The sequence below is a fragment of the Triticum urartu genome, chromosome 5A (assembly GCF_056163025.1).
Source record: "Triticum urartu cultivar PI428250 chromosome 5A, HENAU_Tu73, whole genome shotgun sequence".
Lineage (NCBI taxonomy): Eukaryota > Viridiplantae > Streptophyta > Magnoliopsida > Poales > Poaceae > Triticum > Triticum urartu.
Window position 1 is genome coordinate 605,506,870 of NC_141877.1, and position 24,419 is coordinate 605,531,288.

The window sequence follows — 24,419 nt, forward strand, 5'->3', positions numbered from 1 at the left end:
CTTTGGAGACACCTGTAGAGCTCCTTTATAATCACCCAGTTACGTTGTGACGTTTGGTAGCACACAAAGTGTTCTTCCGGTAAACGGGAGTTGCATAATCTCATAGTCATAGAAACATGTATAAGTCATGAAGAAAGCAATAGCAACATACTAAACGATCGAGTGCTAAGCTAACGGAATGGGTCAAGTTAATCACATCATTCTCCTAATGATGTGATCCCGTTAATCAAATAACAACTCTTTGTCTATGGTTAGGAAACATAACCATCTTTGATTAACGAGCTAGTCAAGTAGAGGCATACTAGTGACACTCTGTTTGTCTATGTATTCACACATGTATTATGTTTCCGGTTAATACAATTCTAGCATGAATAATAAACATTTATCATGAAATAAGGAAATAAATAATAACTTTATTATTGCCTCTAGGGCATATTTCCTTCACCTGGATCCTAGCGCAGGCAGTGCCATGACCACCAGAAGGGGAGCCATTGGCGTGGTTGTGAGCGACATGAGGGACCCCCATTTGAATTGCTTCGCAAGAATCCCCGAATTCGCCTTGTCCATGGCCCAAAGGAGGATCTCCAACATGTTCTCCGGTTCGTCCACCGGAAAGAACCGTGCCTCCTTCTCCTCTAACACCGAATCCACCACCGCATGCGCCTCCATCTTCATCTCATCCCTTGACTGAACCATGAGCGGCGCACGACCTTAAGAGTTTGCATGCATCCCCTGCTGCGAACCTCCCCAGCTTCTCGTCACTGACAACCATCTCCGCCATCACCGGCACCAGAGAACTCAGCACACAAATTGGGGGGGGGGGGAGTGTCGCTGAGAACGCAAGGGGTTAGAAGCTCGAAATGAATGATATCTTGAAACGACGTACCTTGTCGGGGCTGGGGGTGGGAAGTAGATGCTCCATTTACTCGCTCACCCTCCGCCATGCCCGCAGATCGAGGAGACCTCGTGTCCAATGGCGGAGACAGGCCTAGGCCTGGGGCGTGAGGCCCATGCATTTCCTTGTACACTGTAGCATTTTACTATATATTACTGCTATTGTATATGAAGGCGGCCCGGGGCGGGCCGAAAGGCTGGCTCCGCCCTTGCTCGTGTCGACATGGCTCACATAGATGTGCAACGTGACACGAAAACTGCGCCATGGTACACGAAGCCAAAATTTCTTCCTCTCAACACGCCCACGAGTCCACCACAAACCCCTCGTCGTCGAGGAGGACGATCTGGTGTGTCTCCGATCGCCGGAAAACCGCCCCTGCCAATAAACGAGCAATCTCATGGCGGGACGTACCACGCGGAGACGTGCGATGCACAAAAAGCCATCCGCCGAAACTCGACATGATGAAGGAAATTTTTTTTTGAGTGGTATGATGAAGGCATGTATGAGCATGTAGATTGTAGGGTGGGCTTAGGTATGGTGAAGCTGGGTTTTAGCGGTCGTTGGGCGCAGAGTGCCACTAGGCAGGAGTAGTATGTTAATTGGGTTTCAAACCTTGTCAGTCTAGAACGCGGATGCACGTGGTCGGTGATCCGGTGGCCGGGCATACGGTACGGTCATGCATGCATGCTTGCATGCACGAGCTCTCATGCCGATACGTGATCGGAGCGAGAGGGACGTACGGGCACGTGATCCGACCGACGGAGCGGAAGAGAGAAACGGTGCGGCCATATACACACACGAGCGTTTGAAAATTGAAAAACCCACGGTGCCACGTACGGCCGATGCACGCACGCACGCACGCACGGTGCTGGGCGAGAGAAAGAGGGGTGGTGGGGCGCGCGTGTGTGGGTGGGTGGGTTGGGTAGGAAAGGGACGTGGGCGGGCGCGCGGGGGGACATGCACGGCCTGGCGCCTGGCCACTACCATCCAAGCCTTGCTCTGCTCTGCTAGCTGATCCGGCTGCCCGCCGCTGCGCCGGCCGGGCAAAAGCAAAGCGAAAGCCGCGCGGTGAGGTGCGTTGTGACGTGCGTACGTTCCTGCGCGCGCGGCGCGGCCAGGGAGGGAGGGAGGGAGGTGGCGTGGGTCGTACGCGCTGCGCGGGGGTGGTGGTTGATCTGGCGCCGGGAGGGGTGGGTGGATGGATGCGCGCGTGGCAGGGCGTCCGTGGAGGTGGAGATCGAGCCGCGCGCGTGTGACTTGTGATGGCGAGCCGGTGGATGGTTGGTTCTAGAGGGATCTGGTCGTGTACAACGACAACGGTGGGACGCAACGGTCGGCACGCGCGCGTACGTACCGCATGCACGTCCGCCGGCTCATGCACCGTGCCGGACCTGCCTAGGTGGCTGGGCGGATCGGTGCCACGGATCCAAGGTTCAAAACGGCACGGCCAAAAGCAGCGGACCGGACTGTGGTTGGCATCCTATGCAGTGGGGACGGAGGGAGGGAGAAAGAGGACAATGAATGGAAGGGGCAGGTGTCTTCCCGGCCAAGAAAGGCACACCGCAACGGCCGGAGGCCGGAGGGAGGGAGTCGCCGGCTGGCGTGGAGACCCACCAAACTCCAGTTCAGCCAGACCCAGACTTGCTCGCTCGGCAGCGCATTGCATGCATGCATGCACCAGATGATCTCGTCCTCTCAGCTGTGACCACCTGCATGCATCCCTTCTCGGCCTGCCATTGGCGATGGGCGTTGTCGTGCAGCCCTTTCGCTCCTCCCCCACCATCTCTTTTCCCTTGCTTTCTTCCATTGGGATTGGGATTGGGGGGACACACAGACGCAGGCGACAGAGGACGGGGGTGGTGGGCAGGGCAGAATCGCGACGCAGCTCTGGGGCTGGGCTCCGGCGATCTCCATGTCGGCCCTGCAAAGCTGATTAGAGGATATCCCAACGCATGCATGCATGGTGGCCCCAGAACCCACACGACACGCCCATGACCATGACCATGACCAGGGGAGGGAGCGAGGGAGGGAGGGAGTGGGATCAAGTGTGGGGTGGCCATGTGCAAAAGCATGCATCCATCTTCTTTCTTTTCCAGCCACCAAAGTTTTCACAGTGCTGCCACCTTTTGTTTTACTGTCATCTTACCTTGCCGATCCGCTCGGTGATTTCTGTGCAATGATTTTTTTCTTCCTTCGAAACACAACTTCTTATCAAATCTTGTTACAAACTACCTACTCTACTGTGTATCCCCATTGTAGTTTCATAACATGGACCTCTACTACATATCTTACGCCAGTGAAACTTCCATCTTGTAGTTACCACAACGACAAGTTTGTGGCATCAAATCCTAGTTACAGACTTCCATCTTGATAACCATCTTACGACTTGGATCTCAACCATCCACTGTTGCTACAAACCCAAGGGATTCAGCCAAACACAACATCTGTTCACTACTTCAGTTGTTCATAATCTTTGACGAATAACTGCAAGCAAAAGACTATGAGCTGACAGTTTACTGCACGGAGGGAAAGCAGAGCATAAATGGTCTTTGCAACTCATCAAACAGGCCTCGCAAGGGTTATTATAAATAAACTCCTTTCAACGGACCGCAAAAAATTTCAGTGTGGATTCATTCAGCTAGAGCATCATTTCGTATTCAACGACTTCTTCACACCCCGAAGGGCACTCCACATGACAGTTGATACAATGAAGAGAAGCACGCCGGTGCCAATGGCGTACTTCAGACCGAGGTTCATGAGCAAGTTTACCAGCAAACCTGCGAGGACGACTCCCACGAAGTTGGCGGACAAGCCTGACCAGAACGGCATGCCCAGGACGGACGCGATGATGGCACCGGTCCATGCTCCGGTGCCTGGGAACGGGACGGCGACGAACAGCATCAGCCCGAGCCACTGGAACTCCTCGACGGGCGCAGCCTTCCGTCGCGCCCGCTTGAAGAGGAGGTCCATTATCCGGGTCGCCCAAGCGCTTCTCTGCGAGAGGAAGGTTGCGAGTTTCTTCAGGTAGAGGATGATGAATGGCACAGGCACCATGTTCCTGGAGAAACAAATAGTAGATATCAAGTTCTGTGCATATATAGCATGAAACATTTTCTGAAGAGAGATGACAAGTTGCTGACACTAGAGTGACAACTAGCAATTTACATTTTAGTCGGCAAATTGTAAATGACAGTAAAACATCATCACGGCCCTATATATCAATCACCAGTATCAAAAACTACTAACACCGACGCTGAATAGCACTTGGCTTCCACATCATCCGGATTTTATGCACGTGGATGCCACATCACCTTCTTCCTGCCTACACCCTCCTCTCTCCCTCTCTTCTGTCTTCTGCACACTACAGAAATGGAAGTGCAGATTTTCTCCGAATGTTGATGTATCGGAATTCTTCTGCTGGGATGTGTCTTCTCTCGTGAGGTTTGGGCAGCGGTTCTGACGGCTTGGGGGAAGATAGACTAGATACCTGACCTAAGTACAGATTTGGTTGACTGGTGGAGCTCGCAAGTGACCGAGGGGCAGAGTGCCAGGGATACTCGAACGGCGGTCTTGCTCATTGACATAGTCTTCAACAGCGTGACTTCGTCCACGCGTGTGGTTCTTCAGAAGGTTTGTGACGAGGCAGAGGGACTGGAAGTCGGCAAAGCTACTGAGCTCTGCTCTTCCGATGGAGTTAGATGTGGGGTGGGCTGTTAGTGAGTAGTTGATTCGGGAACCTTGGGCCTCCGGCTGGCTGGAGGTGTTGTAACTGGTTTCCAGTGTTGTACTGGTCACTTTGGCTTTGCTTCTTCTATGATACTGACGCATCCGCTGGAATGTATCCTTGAAAAAAAAATGTATTGGAATTCTGCAGGGAGTTGTCAAAGACGTTTCAGATAGAGGTGACACTGACCTTTGTAGTAGTGAAAGGTGGGCAGCAGTTGAGTCGGGTGGTTGGAGCTTAAGAGGGAAGAGCTTGATAGGATGATCGATATGTTCATCTCATCCTCTTACAAACTGAATACCTGTACTCCAATATCAGTACCATGTCCTAGTTTCTCTCATGGGAAGGGGACTCCTATGGCTTGTCCATATTGCACAACCAATTCTCCTGAAAATGGTACCAGTGTGGTGCATTTATCTTATTGATGTCAATTCAAAAGAAGAAACAAGTCAGTGGTACCGTATAAGTTGTACTGCATTCATACAATCCCCATAGCACATTGCTTCCAACCAAGAATTAATCGCTAATGCACGGATCTATAATGGATTGATGATCCCCAGAATTCCTCAAACGAGCAAAACAAAAGGAGAGGGGATGCAATCGTCTCACTGCTATTCAGAGGTGATAGGCAAAGTCGGTGAGAAGGAGGCGACGGAGAGCTCTCACTGGTAGGCGTGCTATGCAGCCGACTTATTCAAGGTGTGAGTGACACAGGATTGGATTCCGGGATAGGTCACTGATGATAGGATGAGGCGGAGGGGAGGGAGGACAGAGTCAGGAGGGAAGAGGAAGAGGAAGTTGAAATACCACCCGTGTGCAAAACCAAGGTGAGGTGCATGCCACTCGAGCAAAACCATCAACCACGCAATTAAAGCCGTTGCCAAAACCAGGCGGGGAGTATTGTGCCTTGCGGCCCTCTGTCTCCAGCTGTGCTGGTTATGTCGCCTCTGGTTGCTGAATCCAGTTGGTGGATGCTCAATACAATCTTCTTGTTTGTTCACCGCGTTGTTGAACATTAGAGTTGAACAACCTGGCTTGGAGGAGGTCGCTACAGAAATTTTTCTCAGCAAACCAGTGCAACATTGTACGCCTTCAAGAAACTAAATTGGTTGATGTTGATAAAAGTATGGTGCTGAGGTCCTGGGAAGCAGATTTTCTGAGGACTTCGTCTTCAAAACTGCTGTTGATACAAGAGGTGGGATCCTGGTTGCCAGCAGAGATGATTGTGCTATTTCCTTCGACTAGAATGCCTACTTGTACTACTACTGATCTGACCAATATTGCTGCTGTGTATGGGCCTCCGGAGGGCAGTGATAAGATTCTTTTTCTTAACGAGCTTAAGAGCATAAGGATGCTGTAAAGATTCTGCACACCAAGCTGTCAAGAACTGCTCATGGTCTGAAACTGTGATATACAAGATAAAAGAAGGAAGTGAGATTCAGAAAGGAGGTAGCCAATGATGTGATTTTCCAGCTGGACCTTCATCAGGAGGAACGTGAGCTATTTGCTAAGGAATGAAACCTACGTTTCTCTTGAAATTGAAGCTGCTTGGCTTTGCAGCGCTTGACAGAGTGAGATGGCGTCAGAGATCTTGTATTATTTGGATCAAATCTGGAGATGCAACCACAAAAGTTTTTCGCGTTAAACCGAATGACCTGGAGGAGGAAGAATCACATTCCTGTTCTGAAAAATCTGAAGGGTGAAGAGACGTCTGACCATGATGCTAAAGCTCAGGTGCTACTGCATCACTTCAATTCCCTGCTCGTAGAGGCTTGCCAGAGACCTTGTGGGGCTTAACTGGGATTCTTTTCTCCAGCAATTGACTGCCAACCTCTTTTGGACAGAATTGCTGGGAGGTTGAAGCCATGGAACGGGAAAACTCATGTCCAGAAAGGGGCATCTAATGCTTATCAATTCTCTGCTGACAGCGCTCACAACCTATTTCTTCACTGCTTTTCCACCGTCCAAGTGGATTATCAAAAAGATAGACAAGATCCGGAGAAGTTTTCTCTGGTGTGGATAAGAGCACAGTTCCATATCGGTCAGTCAACTGCCGATATGGTCAGTTAACTGCTATTCGGACCACTCCCGATACGAGAACGTGCTGTTCAAGCCATTAACTGGTAGGTCCAGTTAATTTGTCTGACAAGCCTATTTATCAGCTGTCAGGACAAATTATCGGCTGGCCAATTAACTGCTAGGCATTTTCAGCGCAAAACTGGCCTGTTCCCTCCCTACTTGATCATAATGTGCTCTCCTCAGAATAAGCTCTAATACCATGTAGGAACAGCAAATCTGCAGTAACTAGTAAGCGGTAATAAAGTGTCACTATCTCTAAACCTTAGCAATGCACAACTAGAGAACTAATACCAATAACCTGAGCGAAAACAGACAATAGCTAAGTTGTGTTGGAGATGGCCGTCAGTTAAGTAGCAACCTCAGTTCCACGCACTAATTAAAATGATTCATACTCTACATTAATATTCACTTAGTTTGCATCTTAGGATAGATATCGTCTTGCAACAGACGACTTATCTGCCATTTAAACTTGTGTGTCAAAGGGCAGAAACACAAATTGATTTACCGTGTTGCCCTTTCTTTGGGGCTGTTCTAATTCTTCAGGTTTAGTACAAAATGTGATTTATTTCAACAAGCAAAAATAAAATGCTACAAAGTCAATCCAGTTCAACATTATTTAGAACTGTCGAACACCTTGAGGAACTGACACTAAAAAATGTACTAAATGAAGCATTGACACTGAGATAAGAAATATACCCCAAAACTGCCAGGACGGTCAGCCGGACGGGGTGAAGGCGCATCCAATACCCGGCCGGAATCGCTCCGCGCAGCTCGAGCACCGGCAATGTGGCCAGCGTGAACACGACGGCGTCGTCGGGCCAGCCGACGCTCCGCAGCGACGCCGCGACCCGCAGCCCGAACCCGGAGGCCTTGATGGAGTCCTCGGCCGCCGCGAGTGCCGCGCCGCGGCAGCCGAGCAGGGCGGCGGACCCCAGGAGCGCGCCCAGCGCCAGCCGCCCCGCAAGCGCGCCCCAATCGCGCTCCGCCGTCTCGTCAGCCCCGCCTCGCGCCGGCGCCGCCGCGCGCGCGGCTCTGGCGACGGGGGCGAGAGCCTTGCGGGGAGTCGGGGAGATTCCGGGAGGAGCGGAGGCTGGAGCCCTGAGGCAGCGGAGAGCGGGCGGCGGGGCCGCGAGGAGAGGCCTCCGTCTCCAGGATGCCGGCGGGAGAGGCGAGGGCGCGGCGGCGAGAAGTGCGGCCGCCATGGCTGTCCGGGTGGAGGAGAGAGGCTGCTCTTTTAGGCTTGCCGTGGAGGCCGTGGTGGTCCGCGGGGTTTGGATCGGCACGGACGGTGGTTACGAGGAGGGGCGGGGTCGTCGGAGGAGCGCCCGAGGCCGCTGCGGCGCCATACCACAGGACGCGACGAGAGGAGAGCCGGGTGGGAGTGGGAACTGGGAAGTGGGTCGCGAGCGGAAGCCGAGGACAAAATATATTAAAAAGAAAAAAATCTCTTGTAAATAAACCTGCCGCTGGATTGAAGCCACGCGTGCGTCCGGGATTGCGTTGACCGGTTCGTCCTTCTGGATCCTCGCGCCTTTTACTTCTCCCGCACAAACTGCTTCGCTCCTCACGGTTCCATTGCCAAGGCTTCGGGTCCTCGCCCGCCGCTCCGGAGATGCTGCTCCCGCTGGTCGGAAGGTTGGTCAAGTTTGTTCTTGGGGTGTCGTTTCGGTGGTGAGGACATTGTTGCGGCTTTGGAATAAAGTGCCTCTGCTCTTCTTCCACATCGGCGACGCACTGTTGACGAGGCATACGGCCAGGAGGAACCACATGGTGAGCTTACATTGAAATTGGAGACTGACACTAGTCAAGGAAGGAAAGCATGAGTGGAAGCTCACAACTGAAACCAGGTGGGAGAAGCTGAAAGCTCAAAGGTGTCGCCACTCGCGATAAAAACTTCAATCTCAAAGGTGATATTGTACCGATGGTAATGACCTCCTAGATTATTTTTCCAAGAAGAAGCGCTTCCTTTCCGATTTCCATTAACAGAAGCCATAATGTCTTCCCTAAAACAAGCTACCACCATCAAGACGAAAGAAATAAACGAATGCATGATTTGAATATGGACCCAGTCAAGCTATCCCCAACTATCCATCCAAACCACGAAATCGGCTAAACAGCAAGCCTGTCGATGACCTAAGAGAGAGCTAATAATTTTTTTTTTGAAAGCAAACATCATTCTAATCCTGGGACAACCACACTCCCGTGGTAGAGCTTGTGGGTCTCCGGGATGATTTTTTGATTTTTATGCAACCAGCTGACATCAACCACAAGCTCTACCACGGATAGTTTTTTTTTTTTTTGCAGAGCAAAATACTGGAAGAAATCAAACAAAGCTCCACGAGGGGAAAAGGTTCTCCTTTCACCCAGCAGCATCTCTTCTCTATCTCTACTACTAATAAACAATCAAGCATAAGCTTCTTTAAACGCACCTCATAAATATACATAAACCCATTACCACCGCAGGATTCGGGTCATTAAACTTAATCCAACCGCTAGCCTTGATCTAATCCGTTTACTATGTGCATTTAGCAATTTACCTTGACTGACCGTACTTCACCCCGCGTCCGCAACCTCTCTTCCGTGATTAGCGCTCACCTCTCCACTCAATCCACCGCGTAACAAACTCCACGCCCGAGTCCTCCACCCCTACAATCACGCACGTTAGGCAACAAACAAGGAAAAGAAACTAGCGGCCATCAAGCAAGGAAACAACCCAGAGGATGAGGAGTCTTCGTTCTCGACCGCCGCTGAGATGAATTTCTTCAGGAGGGCCGTCGGGGGGCGGGAGTGGAGCCACGGTGTTGGTGATGAACCGGAGCGCATGGAGCTCGGCCTGCGACGGCGTGGCCCTTGTCAACCAGCGACGACGGTGTTAGTGTTATTCATAAACGTCCGAGCGGCGACGGCGGGCGACTAATGGTTGTTGACGATGGCAGGCGACGGCGGCGTGCTCCGTCCTGCGGGGCCGGGCGGCGCGTGTGGCATCGCGGGGAGGCAGGCCTTTTATGAGGGTGGTTGAGGCGGTTCACGGTGGAACTCGGGCTCCGCGGACTGCGGGCATGGCATGGCCATGAAGGCAACGGGTCCTGGGCATGCCTCGCGCGACGCAACGGGCAACGGGTGGGATGCTGGGGCGATGGCGGGAACGCGTATATGTATGGCCAGGAGGCCGGGCTTGGCGCATCACCTGCGCAGGCGCATGGCAGCGGTAACTGACAGCGCGCTCAACCAGAGACCGGCGGCGGACATCGGTGCCGGCGACAGCGGCCAACACGCGAACCAGCGCGTCGTGGCGACACGCGCGGCCAACATGGCCAGGGTGCCTTGCGGAGCAGCAGCTGCCCGACGAGTGGTGGCGGTGTGCGGGCGGTGGCCAGCGCGCACGGGCGGCAAACTTGGCGACAGCATGTGTGTCGTGCGCAGGCCAGCTCAGCGTGAAGCACACGAACACAGGTGCGCATCCGACTGCTGCTACTTCACTACTGTATTTTGTAGTTGTTGCTACGTCATGAGCGCGGTGCTGAGGAACGAAGTCAGCCTGACTGCGGAGCAGTGCTGTCGAGAAGTCAATGGTGAAGTGCATTTTAGGTACAAACGTCAGGTTTCAGTTGCACAACTATAGAGTGGAGTATTGCTAATGGTGAAGTGCATTTGTATTATCTGCATTTTTATTTGAAGGCAATACTTTGTAAATGCTTTCACTGCCCGTGTACATATTTTCAACTTTGTCTAATAAAACCAAGGTTCAGATTATATTTGGGCAGCCAAAACTGAGATTTATAGAGTACCTTGCTCATGAGGCCAACTACGTCATGCTCTCCAACGTATTCACATTGACGCAGAGATGGAAGGAGAAGTCAGGGTTGCTCTGCAGCTAGCATCGGGTGTGAAATCAGATGATATAGAAAATGTGATTTTTTGGCTGCATGCAACTTGTTTTCTTATTTTTCACCTAATTTCCAGTCTTCTTTTTAGTTGCAAGATATGGCATTTTCTTTCTCACCCCTTCCCGTATGAACATATTTGAAAAGAAGCGGTGCTCTGAGTTGTTGATACGGTATTGTCATTACTGTATAATAACAAGATACGGTATGTTCTCATTTACTGGTATTTGTTCTTCCATACTAACATAGTTGTTGTCCACTATAATTCTTTGTGTTCTGTAATTTAAAGTCCTGCCGTGGAATATGAGGTTTGAGTACCATAGCTGTTGAACTGAAGTTAATCCAGCTACAGATAATGAAGTATTGAATAAATTATCATACACCAGGGCCCCATGAGTGAATAACAGAACAATACATTTGACAAAATGAAAATGTTTAGTTTCAATACCAAGCAGGAAAATAGCTAGGCTCCTGCTATGAAATGAAAATGCTCTATGGTTTCCACATTTTCATTTTTATATGTGAATCTTAGGAAGTTTTCATCTTATAGCATGATGTACATCCATGTAATGCATCTGCACTATCTCCCACTGAACTGGTACCTCCACAATGACACCATAGTACAAGTTACCTACTCCCTCCGTTCTGAATTACTCGTCGTAGGTATGGATGTATATAGATGTACTTATGAACAACCATGTCATGGGTTCATCTCCCATGTCGATTTGCTTTCCTTGATGGTTGCATGTTAGAACTCAATGTTGCAAAAGAAGTTTTTCCCTAACAAAATATATATTTTGTTTATGTGAAAAAACACCTTGCTGTAAAGAGAAAGTGGAGAAGTGATAACTACCCTTGCCTGAAGGTGCTTTGTCTCAACCTGGCTAATGCATGCAAATGGTTGATTTTCTCTTGCAGTAACATTGTAAAATATATAATTACTATTTTTCTTGTATATAAGGATCGAGCATGGAGGTTTCATTTCGACATATGAGTGTTTATGACATTCCAACTCTTGACATCACTATATTTTTATAAGTCCAACACCTGATGAAGATCTTCTTTTGACAGTTTTTGACATCACCAACTTTTGACAGGTTTTATAACCAACTTTTGACATCACTATATATTATTTTACCATTGTATAGCTTGTGCACATTCGAATCGGCACATCTTGAAAATGGGTAAATATGAACCCGCTTTTCAAAAATGTACTTTAAACACATTTTGTAATGTCAAAAAATTTAAAACAAAATTGTGTGCATACATGTTCGCAAAAATATGTCCGCGGGACAAAGTTTTATAAAAAAAGACTTTTATTTTATCCCAGCAAAAAAGACAAATTTTAGTGCTTCTAAATAGCGTTTTGCGACACAATGTTTTGTCTTTTTTGCAAAAGCCACAAAAAATTGTCTTCCCGTCAAACTTGCTGCACACACATAGAATATGAAGATGTCCACACGCACCTTTTTCTGAATATTTTGACATTTCAAAATGTGTTTTTCAAAAAGGGTTCATATGTATCCGGGTTCATCCATGCACTTCCCATGCATATTCGTTCATATTTCGTTATATCCTGCACAACATTGCAAAATCAATCTAAAAAGATGAGTTAAGAAGATGCATCTAGGTATGAACCAGTTAACAACTGTGTTTATTTAAATAATTGTTTCATGACTAAGATGTACAAGAAAGTTTACTTTTACGCTCATTCGTGCGCTGCACGTGCACGCTTACTAGTGACCTCCTAGATGGTATACCCATCCAAAGGATGCTTATCTATTGACTGTGGGACAAGCAATTAACATGTTATGGATGCATATATAGCTATTCTGCAACCAGTTGTAGAAAATTTTATTATGCCCTCGTGTGTTCTCACGCGGGATCCAACTACTTCACGAATCGCTACACAATCGGACGGGCGGCCAGGGCTGGACGGGTGCGTGCTTCCGCACCCGCGTGCCGTGCAAATTTTCGTGTATATTGGCTAAATGTACTCCTTCCGGGTGTTTTTAGTCTGCATATAACTTTTGTCCAAAGTCAAAGTATCGGCAATAGAGCGTCACGGGTCTAGGACAATTTGCTGATTAGTGGGGGAAGGGACGCTACAAAAAAACAAAAACAAAGAGCAGGAAGTGTACGTGCACTAGATACCCTTCAAAATCATATAACCAACGAGATAGAATATGTACTGCATCATATAGGTAGGATAAATAAGGCAAAAAAATAAATACATCCATATCCAATAGAAACCTAAGCAAAGGCAATCATGCTGCATTGCTGCGTAATACAGTATGTAAGCGGGGTGCAAGCCGTTTTGGTAATACAGTGTATAAGTAAGTGCATACTAAGAGAGCTTAATTACCTGATGGCCTTTCAAGGTAGTGGTAGTATTTGGAGAAGACGGTTGGAAGCAGGGGCATATTGAAAAACTCGCATTTGTGGTCTTTCACATCCACAGACCGCCGATTGATATATGGAGTACATGACCGCAGAGATGCATGGTTCATGTCAACCATGATCATGGAGGCCTCGCCATGAAATGCCTGCTTCCTTAACAGGCAGCACAGAGCGTCCGCGTCATGGGCGCTGAGGATTGGGTACTCGGGAAGATACCGAGGTATACCAGGATTACTCACCCAAAGACGATCCAGGTCGATCACACGATGTGGCTCCCACTTGAACCCGGAGGAGTCACCAATACCACCATCCATCATGTTCAAGGTCCAAATGGTGATTTTTTGGCGAGGCTGCTGCCCTCGTTGCCAGCCGATGTGCAGGTCATTGTCGATGTGGACGAGGCGCATCTTGCCTTGGCTGATGGACACGCTTCGGTGTCTCTCCCCGAAGCACTTATCCGCCCGTACCTCCGGGCTGTACTCCTCTTCTCCGGGGAAAGGCACGAAGTGGAGCGCCGGGGTCGGGCGCGTGCCGGAGAAGTCGGCCAGCACGACGCCGCTGAAGTAGTCAACCCAGCACAGGAAACGGCCCTCTGAAGCGAGCACATGGTTGGTTGCCCGGAGCGTGGGGAGCCGGCCGCCGTTGCTCTGGTCCTGCGGCCGCGGGGCATCCTTGAGGAAGACCCTCCACTTTCGTGACTTGGAGTTGAAGGCGCAGAGCTCGGCACGCATGGAATAACTGCCGGTGTCCTCTTTTTCCCTGTAGAGGATGAGGTCCGCAACGATGTAGTGGTCGTCATGCCGCCGCAGGATGCCTGTGGTGAAGTTACTCATCAGGAACCGCCGCCTCCTGTCCTTGGTGTACAGAGGGAGCTGCTGCACCGACGGGGAAGGACCGGCGGCCGTGTAGACGAACAGATCCGGCGGGACGATGCGGTGCCGAGTCCGGCTCGGGATGGAGACGTGGAAGAGGACGAGGTCCTTGTCGATTGCCCGGACGTAGTGTTAGGACCCAGACAGTAATTTGGGATCTATCTATGAATTTGTAAAGGAAAATTGGACGGATCTCGTGTGAGTAAGAGGAACGCTAGGGTTCCAGTGTATTAGCCATGACGGCGATAGAAGAATTCATTAGAAAATGCATATTCCATCCAGCCACAACCCGGCTAGTTATAGGGAAGGGTTTTAACCCGAACGGAAAGAACAGTAACTCTCTGTTACTACTGTTACAACGGTAATAACGCTCAACGGTCTAGATGATCCTATCGTCACGGATTTGATCCTAGCCGTTGGATAACTGAATCATCCTAGTGACTTACTGAACTATGACGGGTACATATCAGGGCCTGACATTGCTCCCTCCTTGAGACACAACGTGTCCTCACGTTGTTCGCTCTGCGGCACGCCAAGCTTGAGTGGTCTCCTTGGAGAACTCCAGAAATGCATATTTGATGAAATCTGCATCTTCCCATGTTGCTTTTGCTGAATATAAGTTTTGCCACTGAATTAACCATTGAACCACTGGAATGTTGTGTCCAGGCACTTGCCTAACTTGCAAAACTTCAGCTGGCCCAATTTTTATAGTGCCATCTTCATTGACCATTGGGAGATAAGGGCTGGGAATTGATTTTGGTCCAATATGCTTCTTGAGTTGGCTCACATGGAAAACTGGATGTATTTTTACTTCCTCAGAAAATTGCAACTTGTAAGCATATTTGCCAATTTTCTGACTGATCATGAACGGCCCATAGAACTTGTTTTGTAGTTTGAGAGCTCCTCTGAACCCAAATGCAGCTAACATATATGGTGCCATTTTCAGATAGACCAGGTCTCCCACTTCAAATGTTCTTTCCACTCTTTTCATATCAGCATAGTGCTTCATTCTATGTTGCGCATTGTGCAAGTTTTCCTTGATTTCTTCCAACATGTGTTGCTTAGAGGAGAGGAATTCTTGAGCTTCTATGTCCTCTCACTAGTAGAAAGCGGAGCTTTAAAACCGGTTCGTAAGGGCCTTTAGTGCCGGTTCTGTAACCGGCACTAAAGTGTGGGCACTAAAGGCCCCCCCCCTTTAGTACCGGTTCGGCACGAACCGCCACTAAAGGCCCACCACGTGGCGTGAGCTCGCGCCGTGGTGTTACCAACCGGTACTAAAGGTTTTTTTTTGATTTTTTTTGAAACTTTTGGGATTTTTTTGATTTTCAATTTCCTGAATTGAATTATTTGATGATTTAGTCTCTAATCACCCCTCTTAACTGCTCAAGTATGGATCACTCATTCCAAATCGTCTAACTTCCCGATCGGTCACGCATCCTCTCACTCCCCCAGCCTGAGCACGCTTAACTTCGGAGTTCTATTCCCCCTACTTTCCAAGTCTGCACTTGTTGTTTTCCTGAAAAATGTAAGCTGTCAACCCTATCAACCCTCAGCAGTTTAGCTTGAGCATTAGGTCACTCGTTTCACCATTTGAGTTTGAAACTATTATTCTAAAAAACAGTTATTATTCAGTAACACTAATATTTCTTGAATAAGTTTGACCATAGTTTGACCACAGTTTGACCATAGTTTGACCAGATTTGACCAAAATTCAAAAAATGAAATAATTATTTAGTAACACTAATATTCTTGAATAATTATGTAGTAACATTAACACTTCTTGAATAAGTAGTTTGACCAAAATTAAAAAAACTGAAATTTGAGCATATCTTTTTTTCCTTTTGGAATTTGAGGATTCTAAAAAATTGCAAACATGTCGTAGGCTATCAAAATCGGATGCGGATTTTCGTGCTGAATTTTTTGATATATTATACGTTTTCCAACATTGTATGCAAAACTTATAACCGTTTTACATTTTCCCTACACTTTTTGCAAAACATGTCCAAATTTAAGTTTTCAAATTTTCATAACTAGTAGGTGTACAAATTTAAGTTTTCAATTTTTCATAACTAGTAGGTGTAGTAATATAACTACCTCTCGAAGCATTTTATTTTCTGAAGTTTTTATCATTTTCTTTTGATTTTTTCAAAACTGAAATGGCGATACACGCCGGGGGGGGGGGGGGTGATGTCTACTACAATCTTCTTCTTGTAGACGTTGTTGGGCCTCCAAGTGCAGAGGTTTGTAGGACAGTAGCAAATTTCCCTCAAGTGGATGACCTAAGGTTTATCAATCCGTAAGAGGCGTAGGATGAAGATGGTCTCTCTCAAGCAACCCTGCAACCAAATAACAAAGAGTCTCTTGTGTCCCAACACACCCAATACAATGGTAAATTGTATAGGTGCACTAGTTCGGCGAAGAGATGGTGATACAAGTGGTATATGGATAGTAGATAAAGGTATTTGTAATCTGAAATTATAAAAACAGCAAGGTAGCAAGTGATAAAAGTGAGCGTAAACGGTATTGCAATGATGGTAAACAAGGCCTAGGGTTCATACTTTCGCTAGTGTAAGTTCCCTCAACAATACTAACATAATTGGATCACATAACTATCCCTCAACATGCAACAAAGAGTCACTCCAAAGTCACTAATAGCGGAGAACGAACGAAGAGATTATGGTAGGGTACGAAACCACCTCAAAGTTATTCTTTCCAATCAATCCGTTGGGCTATTCCTATAAGTGTCACAAACAGCCCTAGAGTTCGTACCAGAATAACACCTTAAGACACAAATCAACCAAAACCCTAATGTCACCTAGATACTCCATTGTCACCTCAAGTATCCGTGGGCATGATTATACGATATGCATCTATTCAACCAACACATAGAACCTCAAAGAGTGCCCCAAAGTTTCTACCGGAGAATCACGACGAAAACGTGTGCCAACCCCTATGCATAGGTTCATGGGCGGAACCCGCAAGTTGGTCACCAAAACATACATCAAGTGAATCATGTGATATCCCATTGTCACCACAGATATCCACGGTAAGACATACATCAAGTGTTCTCAAATCTTTGAAAACTCAATCTGATAAGATAACTTCAAAGAGGAAACTCAATTCATTACAAGAGAGTAGAGGGGGGAAGAAGCATCATAGGATCCAACCATAATAGCAAATCTCGCGATACATCAAGATCGTGCCAAATCAAAAACACGAGAGAGAGAGAGAGAGAGAGATCAAACACATAGCTACTGGTACATACCCTCAGCCCCGAGGGAGAACTACTCGCTCCTCGTCATGGAGAGCACCGGGATGATGAAGATGGCCACCGGAGAAGGATTGCCCCCTCCAGCAGGGTGCCGGAACGGGTCTAGATTGGGTTTTGGTGGCTACGGAGGCTTCTGGCGGCAGAACTCCCGATCTATGTTGCATTCTGGAAGTTTTAGGGTATATGGAGATATATAGGCGCAGGAGGTACGTCAGGGGAGCCACGAGGGCCCCACGAGGCAGGGGGCGCGCCCTAGGGGGGTGGGCGCGCCCCCCACCCTCGTGGGAAGCTCTCGTATCTTCTAGCGTGGGGTCCAAGTCCATCAGGTGTGTTTCCTTCCAAAAATAACTTCTCCAGTTGATTTTGTTCCGTTTCGACTCCGTCTGATATTCCTTTTCTTCAAAACACTGAAATAGGCATAAAACAATAAATCTGGGCTGGGCCTCCGGTTAATAGGTTAGTCCCAAAAGTAATATAAAAGTGGATAATAAAGCCCAATATTGCCCAAAACAGTAGATAATATAGCATGGAGCAATCAAAAATTATAGATACGTTGGAGACGTATCAAGCATCCCCAAGCTTAATTCCTGCTCGTCCTCGAGTAGGTAAATGATAAAAAAGATAATTTTTGATGTGGAATGCTAGTTGGCATAATTTCAATGTAATTCTTCTTAATTGTGATATGAATATTCAGATCCATAAGATTCAAGACAAAAGTTCATTTTGACATAAAAATAATAATACTTCAAGCATACTAACTAAGCAATCATGTCTTCTCAATATAACATGGCCAAAGAAAGTTATCCCTACAAAATCATATAGTCTGGCTATGCTCCATCTTCACCACACAAAATATTTAAATCATGCACAACCCCGATGACAAGCCAAGCAATTGTTTCATACTTTTGATGTTCTCAAACTTTTTCAATCTTCACGCAATACATGAGCGTGAGCCATGGACATAGCACTATAGGTGGAATAGAATGGTGGTTGTGGAGAAGACAAAAAGTGAGAAGATAGTCTCACATCAACTAGGCGTATCAATGGGCTATGGAGATGCCCATCAATAGATATCAATGTGAGTGAGTAGGGATTGCCATGCAACGGATGCACTAGAGCTATAAATGTATGAAAGCTCAAAAAGAAACTAAGTGTGTGTGCATCCAACTTGCTTGCTCATAAAGACCTAGGGCATTTTGAGGAAGCCCATCGTTGGAATATACAAGCCAAGTTCTATAATGTAAGATTCCCACTAGTATATGAAAGTGACAACATAGGAGACTCTCTATCATGAAGATCAAGGTGCTACCTTGAAGCACAAGTGTGGTAAAAGGATAGTAGCATTGTCCCTTCTCTCTTTTTCTCTCATTTTCTAGTTTTTTTATTTGGGCCTTTTCTCCTTTTATGGCCTCTTTTTTGGGGCTTCTTTGGTCTCTTTTATTTATTTTTCGTCCGGAGTCTCATCCCGACTTGTGGGGAAATCATAGTCTCCATCATCCTTTCCTCACTGGGACAATGCTCTAATAATGTTGATCATCACACTTTTATTTACTTAGAACTCAAGAATTACAACTCGATACTTAGAACAAGATATGACTCTATATGAATGCCTCCGGCGGTGTACCGGGATGTGCAATGACTCATGAGTGACATGTATGAAAGAATTACGAACGATGGCTTTGCCACAAATACGATGTCAACTACATGATCATGCTAAGCAATATGACAATGATGGAGTGTCTCATAATAACGGAACGGTGGAAAGTTGCATGTCAATATATCTCGGAATGGCTATGGAAATGCCATAATAGGTAGGTATGGTGGCTGTTTTGAGGAAGGTATATGGTGGGTGTATGATACCGACGAAAGGTGCGCGGTATTAGAGAGGCTAGCAAAGGTGGAAGGGTGAGAGTGCGTATAATCCATGGACTCAATATTAGTCATAAAGAACTCATATACTTATTGCAAAAATCTACAAGTTATCGAAACAAAGTACTACACACATGCTCCTAGGGGGACAGATTGGTAGGAAAAGACCATCGCTTGTCCCCGACCGCCACTCATAAGGAAGACAATCAATAAATAAATCATGCTCCGACTTCGTCACATAACGGTTCACCATACGTGCATGCTACGGGAATCAAAAACTTCAACACAACTATTTCTCAAATTCACAACTATTCAACTAGCATGACCCTAATATCACCATCTCCATATCCCAAAACAATTATCAAGTATCAAACTTCTCATAGTATTCAACACTCGTAAGAGAATTTTATTATTCTTGAATACCTAGCATATTAGGATTTTAAGCAAATTACCATGCTATTTAAGACTCTCAAAATAATCTAAGTGAAGCATGAGAGTTCATATATTTCTTCAAAAATAAAACTATCACCATGCTCTAAAAGATATAAGTGAAGCACTAGAGCAAATGACAAACTACTCCGAAAGATTTAAGTGAAGATCAATGAGTAGTCGAATAATTATGCAACAATGTGAAGACTCTCTAACATTTAATAATTTCAGATCTTGATATTCTATTCAAACAGCAAGAAAAACAAAATAAAATGACATCTAAGAATGGCAAACATCATGTGAAGAAGCAAAAACTTAGGATCAACCGATACTAACCGATAGTTGTTGACGAAGAAAGGTGGGATGCCAACCGGGGCATTCCCAAGCTTAGACGCTTGAGACTTCTTGAAATATTATCTTGGGGTGCCTTGGGCATCCCCAAGCTTGAGCTTTTGTGTCTCCTTAATTCCTCTCATATCTCGGTCTCCCTAAATCTCAAAAGCTTCATCCACACAAAACTCAACAAGGACTCATAAGCTCCGTTAGTATAAGAAAGTAAATCATCACTTCAAGGTACTGTAATGAACTAATTATTTATTTATATTGGTGTTAAACCTACTGTATTCCAACTTCTCTATGGTTTATAAACTATTTTACGGGCCATAGATTCATTAAAATAAGTACAATGAAAACAGAATCTGTCAAAAATAGAACAGTCTGTAGTAATCTAGATCAAACATATACTTCTGGAACTCATAAAATTCTCAAATAAATTGCTGGACCTGAGGAATTTATCTATTAATCATCTGCAAAAATAATTAACTAAATATCACTCTCCAAATAAAAATGGCAGCAATTCTCGTGAGCGCTAAAGTTTCTGTTTTTGACAGCATGATCAACAAGACTTTCACAAAGTCTTCCCAAAGGTTCTACTTGGCACAAACACTAATTAAACACATAAAACCACATCTAAACAGAGGCTAGATGAATTATTTGTTACTAAACAGGAACAAAAATCAAGGAACAAAAATAAACTTGGGTTGCCTCCCAACAAGCACTATCGTTTAACGCCCCTAGCTAGTCATGATGATTTCAATGATGCTCACAAAAAAGATAAGAATTGAAACATAAAGAGAGCATCATAAAGAATATGACTAGCAAATTTTAGTCTAACATACTTCCTATGCATAGGGATTTTGTGAGCAAACAACTTGTGGGAACAAGAATCAACTTGCATAGGAAGGTAAAACAAGCATAACTTCAAAGCTTTAAGCACATAGAGAGGAAACTTGATATTATTGCAATTCCTACAAGCATATATTCATCCCTCATAATAATTTTCAGCAGCATCATGAATGAATTCAACAATATAACCAGCACCTAAAGCATTCTTTTCATGATCTACAAGCATAGAAATTTTACTACTCTCCACATAAGCAAAATTCTTCTCATGGATAATAGTGGGAGTATCATAAGAGATTTGAATATTATAAATTGTTTCCACATTAAAAGAGTAATGTTCAGAAAAAGGGTAATCATAATCATGACAAGTTTTATAAATATAATCATCACTACTTTTTATAGCATAAGTTTCATCACAATAATCATCATAAGTAGCAACTTTGTTCTCATCATAATCACTTTTCATATCAAAATTTGGTAGACTAAAATATAATCTTCATTAAGCGTAGCATCCCCAAGCTTGGGACAAACATTAATTGCAGTAAATATATTCTCAAATATGTCATCCTCATCAAGCATAGCTTCCCCAAGCTTGGGCCTTTTCGTATCATAAGCATAATCACTCTCATCATTAATAGCATGGATAGCACCAATAGTATATCAATTATTATATTCTTCCAAGCAAGTGCCAAAAAGATTTTCAAGATCATAAGAAGTATCATTATCTTCCACAATTATATTTTCATGAGGCACAATATTGATAGGAGCAACATTATTTGGGAGAGATATCTTTTTACCTGTCTTCCTTTTTCTTTTCTTCTTCTTCACCACATCATGCGTGGGTTCAATTCTCTTTTTGGAGCTCCTTATTAATGAGATTGGTTGAATAGGAGGCTCCTCCTCGTTACCTGATTCATCATAAGAAATAATAGGAGGATATTGGGAAGTCTCTTCCCTTTCGTTAGTATTCTCTTCATCTTCTATTTGTTTTCTTTTCTTTATGTAATTGGCAATATAAGGATTTTCAATGCAATTCACCGCACAATACATATAAATATTCTCTAGATCAAAACGAAGAACTTTATCAAGGGCAAATTTTGGAATATCCTCAGTTATACGTTTCATTTCTTCATGTAGCGACCAGACCTCAAACAGTCTGATCTCTGTGCTCAGGTGTCATCCCTGGATCAGTAATGCCGACACCACACAATACTTGAAGGATTTATAACAGAGTAGCAATCACACTCTTATTACATAGAGTGTCTCAATAGAGAACTTATTACAATAAATATGGCTTAAGGCCATCTAATAACGATAACAGCGGAAGGCTTGGAAGATAAGTGAGTCCATCAACTCCAACGGCATCACTGAGTATAGAACCACGACCTAAACCTCCTTAATCGTCGTCTGAAAAGTCTGCAACATTAACGTTGCAGCCTGAAACGGGCCAGCACATGGAATATGCTGGCAAAGTAACACATAGAGAGTAATGGAATGAAATAGCTATACTATATGCATATTTGGCTGGTGGAAAGCTCTATGGTTATAGTTTTGCGTAAAGCTAATTTTTCCCTACTGCAAAGGAATAAATTTTATTTAAATATCATGGTAGTTGTTAAACATTGAGAATGGTTGACAGCATTCTCAATCCCAATTAAGCATCATCTTTAAACAAAACCCATCAAAATTAAATTTTAGAGTAACATGTTGAGATTCACATGATAATCCAAGTACTAGATACTCAAGATGTCCATAACCGGGGACACGACTAACCATGATTAATTTATACACTCTGCAGAGGTTTGCGCACTTTTACCCATAAAACTCGATCGCCTCCGTTTGGTTTCTCGCACTACATAGTGTTTGAGAAGACGGATGACCGAGATATAGTCTTTCAGAAGCGCTAGCACCTTACGATGGATAGACCGTTACACCTACTTTCCCCTACATCTGCTAGTCTACCCTGTAAGAGTTCGCACGACTTAATCAACTATGCTAGAGCCCAAAATAGCTTGTGGCTGCACACGGAAGTTTCTAGTATGAAAAATCTCATGATCCCTTTGGGCCTGGGTGGCGGTCCATAAAGAAAAACAGGCAATCCTAGAATACCCAGTACCTCAATCCACCCAGATGTGTATTTAAGTTGCCACCTTAGATAAACCATTAATTAACAAACTCACATCTGTCATGGATATCACTCACCCAATCCACGTCTACTAGCATAGCATGGCATAATAGGCAAACGTAGAAGTAACTCCCAAAGGTTTGATAATACAACAGGTAATAGGTACTACCTCAACTACTTCCCATCCCACAATTTAATTAGATCCTAATCATGCAATATTTGAGGATTGATCTAATGCAATAAAACTGGGTAGTAGGAGATATGATCAAAGTGTTACTTGCCTTGCTGATGATCCGCGAAACCTAGAGATTCGAAGTAACAGGCGGCGCATTCCGGGTATTCTATCGCAAACAAACAAACAAGCATACAATAAGTATTCAACTAATGCACAGGTAAAACTCAAATAAGAGATCTAACCAGAAAGTTCAACTTAAGAACTCCGGTTTGCAAAAAGAATCAAATCAAACGAAGCAACGAAAGTCAAACGGCAAAAGAAACAAGCTTCATTTTCTATTCTGGATCTAGGGCAATTTTTACAGTGGCAAAAACTTGTTTAAGTTGGTTAAACGGATAGAGGGTTTCGAGACGAAACTCCAGGCGCTTGAATCGCCTGATTCCGATAAACGAGCGAAAAGTTATACTAAAACGAAAATCGGATCAGGAATCGCGATCAGAAAAATCGCGGATTTAATCCGAGAAAAGAAAAAAAACGACGAACGTTCGCTAGATCGAACGAACGAACGAACGCTCGCTATTTAAATAAATCAGAAAAACCGATCTATTTAAAAAAACCGAAACTAAAAAAACTGAACAAAACCGTCTGAAAAACCGAACGGTTTTTCGGAAAAAACGGCGTCTAAAAAAACTACCCGGCAACTCCGGCGAGGCTCCGGTGGCGGCGGCGGTCGTCGGCGCGGGGCGGCGGCGGCGCTAGGGCGGCGGGGCGGCGTGCTAGGGTTTGGCTCCCGGCTTATAAAGCCTGGACGGGCCTAGTGTCCGGGTCGGACACGGCCCGTAGGTCGGTTGCGTTTTTTTTAAATTATTCCGCGCAGAAAAATAAATAAAAGAAATACTAAATGGACTTCAAAAATCCCGAAATAAATTTTCCCCGGCTTCTAAAATCAAGCTGCACAAGGTGAACATTTATTTGGGGCCTAAATACAATTTTGAAAAACGCACATTTTTCCTAAATTCAAAAAAATACCGAAAAACTCCGAAATAAAACCTTATTTGATTTTATTATTAAATCCTCAATATTTCTTTATTTTGGGAAAGTCATTTTATTCCCTCTCTCATATTTTTGTAATAGAAATAATTGATGATAAAATAATTAAAATCAAATGATCCTATTCTCAAAATTTGAGAAAACTCAAATATGAAAATAACGAAATCCCCAACTCTCTCCGTGGGTCCTTGAGTTGCGTAGAATTTCTAGGATCAAAACCAAAAGCAAATAAATTATGATATGCAATGATGATCTAATGTATAACATTCCAAATTGAAAATTTGGGATGTTACAAACCTACCCCCCTTAAGATGAATCTCGCCCTCGAGATTCAGGTTGGCTAGAAAATAGGTGAGGGTGGTCCTTGAGCAAATCTTCGTCTCGCTCCCAGGTGGCTTCATCCTTCGTGTGGTGGCTCCACTGAACCTTACAAAACTTTATAACCTTGCTGCGGGTGACTCGGC

At 45.2% G+C, this 24,419-nt stretch overlaps 2 protein-coding genes across 2 annotated transcripts in view; both read right to left on the reverse strand.

Moving 5' to 3' along the window:
* Positions 1-3,418: 3,418 nt before the first annotated feature.
* Positions 3,419-8,113, reverse strand: LOC125511013 (uncharacterized). The gene is made up of 2 exons (XM_048676298.2): positions 7,395-8,113; positions 3,419-3,953 (listed from the first exon to the last, which is right to left on the reverse strand). The coding sequence occupies exons 1-2, from the start codon at positions 7,898-7,900 to the stop codon at positions 3,542-3,544; spliced, it is 918 nt and encodes a 305-aa protein (XP_048532255.1). The 5' UTR covers positions 7,901-8,113; the 3' UTR covers positions 3,419-3,541.
* Positions 8,114-12,141: 4,028 nt separating this feature from the next.
* The window catches only part of LOC147973286 (uncharacterized), a 70,049-nt gene continuing 57,771 nt past the window's right edge, over positions 12,142-24,419 (reverse strand). Inside the window, exons 2-3 of the mRNA XM_087524626.1 lie at positions 12,948-13,984; positions 12,142-12,158 (exon numbers count right to left, since the gene is read on the reverse strand). Coding sequence (XP_087380752.1) covers positions 12,142-12,158; positions 12,948-13,984 — 1,054 coding nt within the window. The remainder of the gene's footprint in view (positions 12,159-12,947; positions 13,985-24,419) is intronic.

Coding starts and splice junctions, on each gene's coding strand:
- LOC125511013 (XM_048676298.2), bottom strand. CDS start 7,900: ATGGCGGCCGCACTTCTCGCCGCCGCGCCCTCGCCTCTCCCGCCGGCA. Junction 3,954..7,394: donor ACCGTCCTGGCAGTTTTGGG/GTATATTTCTTA, acceptor TTGTTTCTCCAG/GAACATGGTGCCTGTGCCAT.